This window comes from Lates calcarifer, linkage group LG6 (assembly GCF_001640805.2).
Source record: "Lates calcarifer isolate ASB-BC8 linkage group LG6, TLL_Latcal_v3, whole genome shotgun sequence".
Lineage (NCBI taxonomy): Eukaryota > Metazoa > Chordata > Actinopteri > Centropomidae > Lates > Lates calcarifer.
In genome coordinates, this window is record NC_066838.1 from 1,222,738 (window position 1) to 1,233,223 (window position 10,486).

Genomic DNA, 10,486 nt, shown 5'->3' on the forward strand with positions numbered 1-10,486 from the left:
AATCAGCAATGCTTGCCATCAGAGCATGACTGTGTGTGTGTGTGTGTGTATGTGTGTTGTGAGCTAAGGAGATGCTGAATGTGCAAAGAGGTGATGATGCAGGGTGGATGTGAGTTGTCTGTAGGTATACATGGGCCAGTATTTACAGCATGGATGGTCTTGGTGAACTGCATCAGCTGACGACCATCCCACATCAGTCAGTTTCCCCAAGACAACCTCCAAGACTGTGGGAAGTGTGTCATAAGTGCATATGATGTATTGCAACATAGCATTTGATTTCGTCAACTAAGAAATTCTAAAGACAGCAATTTTATTGCCAACTATAAAATAAGGGGGTGGGGGTGGGGGCGTTTTAGGGGAACGTTCCCTGAAGGTTCTGTGATGGTTCCACAAAAATAACCCTCACTACAGATCCAACATCCCTACACTGCCGGAGTTCCTCAGGGCCCGGGGTGTGACGTCACTCTCCCAGAATGCATGGCTTCCAGCGCGGCGCCCAGCAGTCCAGGCCCGGACTCTAATAAACATCTTTAAAACTTGTTCCAAAATGTCGATATGGGGACGGAACGGAGACTGGACGAAGAGCTGGACCGAGGCACAATCGGTAAGTATCAATTCATTTGTGTCTGCTGACCCGAGCAGGAGTCCAAACCTGCTCGGTAAAATACAGAGGAGTTAGCTCCCGCAAGACAAACTCCGATACAACTTAGTGAGCCGCTCATCTTTTGTTTTTTAATCAGCATGCCGACTCGACTAACTGTCTAACTTCACCCACAGCCACACGAACACTACTCGGTGGGTTTCATCGATAGAAAACCAGCGTAATACATTCGCAGAGCTCCTTTCACTAAAACCAGTTTCATCTCCGCTGCCGAATTTTGTGGACGCAGTCAGGCTAGCAGTCAAATTTAGCCCCGGTCTGGTAATGACCCTGTCCCACCAGTTTCTACCAGTTTAGACCTCGTTATTTCAGCCAGTCTCCCATTAGCCTGGATATAGGTTTTTCCTACTTCTTTTGGTTTGGTTCTTTTGGCGTAAAACATGCATTTTCGTCGGTCGCTAAACATAAAATAGAGCGTTCAAGCTGAATAAGTGTGGGGATTAGAGCTTAATGGCAGCTCCATGCTGAGGACCCACAAGATGGCACTACCAACTCCCATCACTTTTCTCTCGATTAAGAGCCATTATTTAGTGGTTTTATCAAGATTTTTACTGCGTCTTTGTTATTACTGAACAATAGTAGACTAGACTGTCTCAAAATATAAGTCTTAAATGTAAATATTACTTAAGTAAAATTGTCATATTTGTAAAGGTTTTCGAAAGGAAAGACCATCATTCTGAGTCGTTGTCCTTTTCAGAGTGTTTCATTATTGATGCAAGCAGTGGTATACTTGATATACACTCTTGAGCAGTCACCAACTAGGAAACGTTAATTTTATGAACTTGGTTTGTAGTGTACCCATACAATCAGTTTCATGTCTGTAGCCACAAATCACAAGTTTGTTACAAAGAGAATTACATTACTTAAAACACTGAGTAAAAACCAGTAGGATTGTCAGGTAGCCTACCTGTAAATGTAAAAATGTTCCCTTTTTTACATTCGAGCAGCAGTGGACAGTTTGGAGAGGTAATGGTTTAGTGAATGTGGCGGTATCATTTTTGCCCTGCTTTGATCAAAGAACTCAAGTCAGCTGTGTTTCATACATCACTGATGCAACAGCCCCAAGCCAGCACTAACATTTTAAATTAATATCACGCATCTCATAACGTGTAGGCGCAATTTATAAAGAAAGATATATAAGATATATAAAGAAATGATGGAGAAGTCCAGGATGAGCTTACATGTTATATGGTGTACCAGCTAAAGGTACAATCCATGATCCCAATGTAAACCAAAGGGTAACATCATCACATACTTAATCTTTGAATATAAGATAAGATAATCCATTATTAGTCCCACAATGGGGATATTTAGGGACCAATGCTAGGCTGTTGATTTATTTCATGTTAATTAGTTAACATGTTAGTATCATGTTAAATATAATTTAACGCCCCAATTTTGTAGATAAAATATACAGTAGGATTGGTGTTCGGTAGTATGTATCATTTTAATTAGGCTTGGGTTTTTACATTAAGTACCTACATTTATGAATACCTTAAACTGAAAGATTCAAGACAGAACAGTTTTCAGTGTGAGTTTATTAATGTTGACCTGTAGCTGCGACCTCAGAATGAGCTAAGCGGCAGAAATAGCAGAGATTACAGAAACAAAATTGACATTTAACTAATTTACAGTGATTTTTATTGATGCCCAGTGTCTCTGATAAATAAATCAGTAAACTAGAGAACATCTTGTGAGAGGATCACACCAGCAGTGACACCTGAACATGGTGGTGGTCCGACTTATAAGTATTAAATGAGTACTCAGTACTCAAATGGTAAAAATAATGTAAGCCTTGCTGTTGTGGCTGGTAAATATCCTGTAGGTCAAAAGCAGCCCTGGCAATAAATTAAAAACAGTGACTGCTATAGCCTAATGCAAACAAAATTAGAATTAGAGTTATCTAAGAGGAAATAATAGTCAAATCTATGCAGGTTGACAAAACTGTTGTCTCATGATACATACTGTCATATTGTCCAACTCTTTACAAAAAAAAAGTGTTATCCTCATCATTTGTCATCTGACTACTTTTATCCTCTTCCTCAAAAGAAATCATTCATCAACTAAGTTACATGATTTGAGCAGTGTTGGGCATGGGCTTCAATATGTCTCGCCATAAAAAGCACAAATTGGTTGGTGTTTACATTTTATCTGCTAATAATAATAATAAGACGTGTTCTTCTGTGATAAAAGCAGAGGGTGTAGATGAAGTGAGTGGTATTAAAAAGTACAAAGAAATGACTGTGATAACTTGCCTGCACTACAGAAAGCAGTACAAAAGTTAAGAGGGTTTCATTGAAACACATTGAAGTGGGTTTGAAAAGAGCAAATGGTCAATAGCAGAAACATACAGAAAATAAATATGTATTGCCCTTACTCCATGGACCTGTAGAGTAAAATGCGTGAATTATATTTTTCTTTTACGTAGTTATTATTATTCAAAGTCAGTCAGGTATCATTTTCACAAATTAACACTGTTATCTGGTTTGCAGGTCTGCAAAGATGTTGAGCTGCCTCTGTGATTCAGCTGCTGTGACTGTGGCGTTCAGGGCTGCTGAATACTAAAATAGACTGTGGGCCAACACAAGAGCTCTTCTCAGGAAACACACAGATTCAGTCAGAGCTTCCAAAGCTCCTCATCACCGCAGCCCTTTTGGGGTTGCTATGGCAGCTGCTGTCACAGAAACCAAGTGCTGGACACAGGCTTGCCTCAGCAAGGCAGGACAGACCACTAGTCATTGCTGCAAGAAACCATCAAACAGTCAACAAACAGCACTTAGCATTAATTCTAGTACTCTAAGTTAACAAAACGACAAGAGGTTGATGGTCAGCTCTCTGGAGAATCCTCATGAGTCTTGTCTGTGTCTGCTCAGGCTCTTGGCCAGAGTCCCTATGCAGCAGCAGAGCCAGCACTGTTCCTTCTGTTAGACCATGTTCCACCAACAGGACCATCTGAAGAGCCAGCTGCAGGAGAGCCACCCAGCCAGCAGACAGCTCTTTCACTGCCAGGACTGTGGGAAGCAATACAACACCCAGCTGGGTTACAGACGCCACCTGGTGGCAGCTCACAGCGCTGCAGCAGGCCTACCCTGCCCCGAGGGGGCGCCTTCCCTGCTGGAGCACCTGGGCGGCCATACAGACAGGCCACCCCCGTCAGAGGGCAGTGCTAATACTGCTGTGCCAGTGAGAGAGAGAAAGTATTCATGTGAGCGATGTGACCGCCGGTTTTACACTCGTAAGGATGTCCGACGGCATGCTGTGGTGCACACTGGGCGTCGTGATTTCCTGTGCCCACGCTGTGCACAACGCTTTGGCCGCAGAGACCACCTGACCCGCCACTTGAAGAAGAGCCATGCCCAGGAGTCAGGGTTGATGCCACCCTGTACTCCCAGCACTCCTGTGGCTACACCGACCTCTGCCACCCAGTGCCCAGTGAAGGAGGAGCCCAGCCCTGTGACCTCTGATATGGGCTCTGTCTCTAAAGAGCCCATGGAGACTTTCTCCAGGGACATGTACAACTCCTACCCAACGGCCAATCCTGTCCCTGGGATGGGCCACCCTCATGGCCTCATGCAGGGCTCCTTGTCCTCAGGCATGGGTGTGGGTCGCCACAGGCCCCCCCAACCCTCTCACCCCCATCACCATCATCTGCAGCCTCCAGCAGCTCCACAGCAGCAGCCCTACAGCAACATGGCCAGGTACCAGCATGGATCTACCTCATATCCTCGCACCGACGTGGACAGTTTCCTGCTGGACCTGCAGAGTGCCCCCCCACCTCACCTGAGTGCAGTCAACTCCTCTACCTCTACTTCTGCTTCCCCCCAGAGGGAGGTTCTGGGTGAAGGGGTGGGTTCTGGTGGTGACCCCCACCTCTTGTGCCGGAGCCCTGCTGTCTCCTCAGCCGAGCTGTCCTGCACCACCAACATGGACCTCGGGCCTCTGTTGGGTTTCTTGCCTTTTAGCCTACCACCCTACAGCCCTCACATGGGGATGGGAGGGTTAGTGATGAGCTATCCACCAGCCACCACAACCACTTCATCTCCATCCTCTTCCACTGGGCTGTCCTCCCAGGCCCCAGGGCCTTTTACCTTTTTCCAGCCTTCCCAGGCTCATGTACCCCAGGGCCCTGGAGCCCACAACCACAGCCAACTACCTCAGGCTTATAGCAGTCCTTCTATGAGCACTTCAGGCTCCCTACCTCACTACTATCAGGCCTTTCAGCAGTAAGCAGCTCTGTCCCCACAAATGTTGCCTTTGTCGTGCTCATGGATTTTTCATCAAAAGGGTAAAACATGAGAACAGCATCTTTATTGTAAAACAAATGTGTTTAGCCTGTCGGTGCTTATGATGCTAATCTAAGTAGTTTTTTGTTGAACACAACAAATCACCTCATCAGTATTACCTCATTATTTAAAAAGGAAGCTTGAACATTAGAGGAAATTTGATGGTCTCACTACAACCAAAACAGAGTACCTCTTTTCGTCAGACCTATTACCAACAGTGGAAGCACTTAACATACTTGTCACAGGTGCTGCACAATGCTGAGAGTCATCCAGTTTTAGGTTATCATGGTTAGAGAATATTTTATCCAGTTCTGAATCATGAGATAGAAAATGGCACCATCCATACTGAAACTGACTTGAGATTTTCTCATTTTAAAATATGAGAGCATAAACAGCCTTACAGAGGGAGAAAACTTAATGTACTAAAATATGCAATAATGAGCTTCCCAGCCAATCATCAAGCAATACACCAACTGCTGTGTCCAGCAGATAGAAATATTAAATGACCAAATTTCACGATCAGCCATTATTTCAAGTGGTGTACATTTAACCATTAATTCAGATTTAGTCTTTGGCCTGTTGGCCTAGTGTCTGTAAGTGCAGTCAGTAACACTTACAGTAACTAACTTAACAGTAACTGTAAAGCTAGACTGCACTGACTAAATTTTGACAGATGGATGACAGATTAAAGGAAAAATGTGAGAAATGAGTGGAGAAACAGAATGACCATTCCCTTATCTATAGGGAAAATTACTTAAACCATATACTGTGGCCTTCACAGTCACCAGATCTCAATCCAGTCGAACACCTGTGGGAGATTTTGGACCGACATGTTAGAAAATGCTCTCCACCATCATCATCAAATCAAAATAAGGGTACATCTTTTCGAGAATGGTTCCATCCCTCCAGTAGAGTTCCAGAGACTTGTAGAATCAATACAAAGGTGCATTGAAGCTGCTCTGGCAGGACATGGTGGTCCAACACCTTACTAAGACACTTTATTTTGGTTTTTCCTTTAATTTATCGCTCATCTGTGTCTAATCTATTATTAATCAACTGAACAACTAGTAAATCAAAAATGTAACACATTGTTACTGGAATTGAACCAGTAACCACAGTCTCAGATTCTGATGCTCTGTATTGGACAAATGTAACAGAAGAGCTCTTCGTGCTGAAATTCCATATTGGAAGCCCTGAGAAAATTTAGATGAAGTTATCTGACATCACATCAGCATAGTAACACAAACTAATAACTGCTACATAGCTACTTTTCCCTGTTCTTTAATGTAGCATCACTAGATTAAATGCACTTATGTTCATTTTCAACATTGCAGGTCATTAAAGGTCAAAGTCATGCTAACTCACAGAAGGCAGAAAGCTGCTGCTCCACTGCTATCTATAGGTAAAGGTTTTTCAGAACCTTTTTTAGTGCTCTTACCCTTTGGGCCAGAACATTTGACACAATAGAAACTGTTCAGACAGAGAAGTGTTGCTTAGATCAAATATTGCTGAACTCCATACACTGTATTTACTATTATTCAAAATAGTTCAGTTATTGAGACACAATACAGATCACCTGTAACTGAACTGGCAACCAACAGGTGAGCTTATTTGAAATTCCTGCTGGTTTTCTGAGATTCATTTGTTCCTCCCTCCTGTGATGCTCTCAGCATCCTTAGTGTGTCTTGTGCCTCTCTGCCTGGGCCTCAGAGAGCAGTGTGGTAGCCGTGTAATCCTTAAAGCCCTCGAATCTGCTGTGTTTAAAGGTCAAACAGAGAACTATAAAATATTCAGTTGCCGACACTCTGTGCCAACCATGTCACTGATTACAGGGTTGCTGCCTGTCCCTTTTAAAATACATGCGAGAAATAACCTCTGATAGCATCTCACAGAACCAACGCTTAGGTGCTCAAAAAATGTGTTATGAGAATAATGATGAAAATTCTGAACTTGGTGGTAGGCAGTTTTTTTAATGACTTTTAAGGTAGGGTGGGGTATGTCAGATAAGTACAAAGTAGCAAAATATTTTTCATGACCAGCTTAGTGACTGAATGTCCATGTTCCTGAACTGTGACACTTACAGTTTCATGCTTCTCCAATGACGCATGTGAACATCCCCACAGATCTATGCATTGAAAAGTGTTACGGCAACTTTAGGTTGCAGAGGAGGCGAGGTGCACACCTCCCACCCCTGTGTGTGTACTTGTATGGCTATGCTTTGACTTCTAGACCTTGGGAGTGAGGACCTTTGGGATAGATAGATTAGATGGATAACATATTGCAGTGCTTGTATGCTCTTTACGATGGCATGACGTGTGAGTGTACAGATGAGCATAAAAATGACAATGGTGGTGACAGCTAGCATTTTATATTTTCTGTTTTCCACTGGTTGAGAATTGGTTTGTGATGAACTTTCCATCTGCACTGCATGCAGTAGGAATTTATAGCAGCTTGTTGAAGAGATGCAGATACACACATTCATCTATCTTTGTGAGGACACTCATTGATATAATGCATTCCTTAGCCCCTTACCCAAACCTCAACAATCACAACTAAATGCCCAACCCCTTACCCTAACCATAAGTAGAGGTCATGTATCCCTGCCCCCCCCATTTCCATATTTTCCACAGTGGAAGGTGGCAACCCTAGTTACATGACATGACCTGGGGCACTTGGAACAGCTTTGTAATTTAGGCAAAGGGGAAGTCTCAGAGTGCTCCCTGTTACCTGTTTTGTGCTTTTCAAACTGTACCACTGGATTTGAGCAGATTGTAACTGTGACCTGCTTGTTTGAATTTCTGACTTTATTTTTGAATAGAATGCAGCATAAATTCTACAAATGCCTTCCAGAGCACTTGAACCTAACTTTTACAATGTCACTGTTGGTATTTACATCCATTTATCTGAGGCTGTGGTGTTGGATCACAAGACGTTCTGATGTACTTAGGACTAAAAGGTGACTCCCCCTCTCGTCCTGGCCTTGTCTTTGCTGCAGACAGGAGAGCCAGAGAAGAGGCAGCTGAGGAGCAGCTGGCCTGTTGTGATTCAAGGTTCCTTTAACAGAGTTGCACTGCAGCATGGCAAGAATAATGGATCCTAACCAGCAGCTTTTCAATAACGGATACTCCACTTGTGAAATTGATCAAGTGTAGAAGGGATTTAGGAGCCCTCCAGCTGAATGTTGTGAGTGATTGATGTGATATTGGAAAAAGAGATATTTAGAGAAGAGAGATGATGTTGCTCTCTCTTTTGCCTTAATTCCGCAAACCACATGTTAAAGGACTTCTCTCATTAGGATTGTAACAAGCTTCAAAATGTTGCACCAATGTCTTAAAATGCTACTGTTGTGCCTCTCTAAGAGTGTCTAATCTCTTGACTGGGTTTAAGCACTTATGACATTAAAAAAAAAAGGATGAATTTGATCTGTACCTCAAACATACAGAACTGTGGGTTTCTGTTACTATTTGTATTTGATTCTAGTTACTTTGGCTCTTACTTGTGCCATTAGATTGAAACTATAAAGGTAGATTTTATGAATCTAAACTCTTTATCTAGCAGCAGACATTGATATTATAATTCAGTCAAACTTTCTACCTCTACCTTGTCATATATCTTTCTGCAAAAATCATTAGAAATAGTTTTAACCTGTAACAGTTAGGCAGTTTTTACCACTGTTGAACATGGGGATATGTTCAAAATTCAACTTTGAAGGACTGGGTACACACTCAAGTCCTAGTGGGGTGTTCCAGAGTCAAACATAGTTCTCTGTACTTGCCTTTAATGATATTTCTACTTATTTACTACCTCAGAGAAGAGACAGGTGACTGTCCATCTAACTGCAGAGAAAATGACTGTGTATAGTTTTATTTTTGTCAGAACAAGCACATGTACTTTGTAGCTCCATAGTTTTTACTGAGGTTAGCTCACAGCAGAATGATGTCTATCTTAACCAGAATCACATTATCTGTCAGCTGTTGTGTTGTAATGCTGTGTGTCTGCCTGTTCAGTCTGGAATGTTTACTCTGTTTAAGAATCTGGGCCTTGATCTAAAGGCATTCCACAGCTGCATGTTGGAATGTACAGAAAACACTTGGGTATTCTGGATTCCCACTTTGAGCACTTCACCTAAAAGTACTGTTCCAAATTGACGGTCCTGCTCTAAGTGATGCATTTTTATCAGGAACCATGTTAAACATTCACTGATTCCAGCTTCTGCAGTGTTAGTGTTTGCTGATTTCCTGGTACTTACCATTGTCAATTTGAATACCTTTTGTGGTGTTTACTCATCAATCAGACGCAGAAGCAGTTTGAACACATCAGTGGGGTTTGGCTGGGGTAAAATGCTGCAGCCACTGCACACCATTGGCTCAGGGAAAATCAGCTTGGATATTTCCTCTTTTATACGGTCACACAGACCTACAATACCAGACTCTGGGGAATCTTGAAGGACCCATATTCATGATGTATAAATTGGTTAACTGTAAAGTAGTGAGTTGCAGTTTTGGGAATATGCACCACTAAACCAAAGTATCTGATAAGGGCCCTACATTAGTACTACTTGTACTTTTACTATGTAAAAAAAGAGCATGAGGGAGACGCTCAGACCCTACCTAGTTTCATACCTCCACATAGTTGTGCAGATAATAGCTGCTGTCCATCAGGAAGAGACATGACATTGCAATTGCACTGTAAAATCTTGTAGAGAAGAGGTTGTTGAGGATAGTAGGTCAACAAAGCATGTGATGTTGACACAGGGTGCTGCTGTTCCCACTCTGTTTCTTACCAACAGTAAATGTCAGTGTCTTTTAACTATAACCATAATCTTTTCTTACCCTTAGCCAAGCAGTTCTAGTTAGTAGGTGATGGATGACAAGAGCACTATTAAACCTTTTTCTTAATGATCTTTTGTAATTGTTGTGGAAGGTAGTGACAGATGATGATGTCTTGTCAATAGGAGTGCTTAACAATTGACCTGTTTTGTCATTTAGAAAAACACCTGTCTTATCACCTCTCTTGTCAAAATTTACAGGGTGCATATTCTAAACAAATTTGCAATTAACTATATTACTACAAACACAGGGTCTGCCCAGTAGTAGGCTCACGTTGAAAAATACTCAGGCCATATTTTCAGAGAACCAATGACTCCGACCTTGAGTCATTAACATGTATATATCATTATATTGGTACATGTCTTCTGTTTCTGCACAGTCTCTATGCCACGTTTGTAGATGGGACAATGTGTTTGAATAACAACAAACACAAGTTGAAGCATTCCAGACTGAATGTACAGAGGCGGTTGAGAGCAGGGGTCACAGGATACCAGGACTCATTTCACTACATGACTATTCTGTACTGTTGTGTTACCTGCATTTAGGTTGGCTCTGAGAACCACCACAATGCAGGTTTCACTAACTTTAACTTAGACAAGTTTTGCTTTAGGTGTTTGTATTATCACTTAATAGACTAGAATACATTGAAAAGAAAAGTTGTCATTTTCTAATTATCTGAGTATAAAGTAATACAAAATAAATCTTTAGATTTC

General features: G+C 42.1%; 1 protein-coding gene across 1 annotated transcript; it reads left to right on the forward strand.

Moving 5' to 3' along the window:
* Positions 1 to 330: 330 nt before the first annotated feature.
* Positions 331 to 10,486, forward strand: LOC108900512 (zinc finger protein PLAGL2). The gene is made up of 2 exons (XM_018701602.2): positions 331 to 604; positions 3,154 to 10,486. The coding sequence occupies exon 2, from the start codon at positions 3,593 to 3,595 to the stop codon at positions 4,886 to 4,888; it is 1,296 nt and encodes a 431-aa protein (XP_018557118.1). The 5' UTR covers positions 331 to 604; positions 3,154 to 3,592; the 3' UTR covers positions 4,889 to 10,486.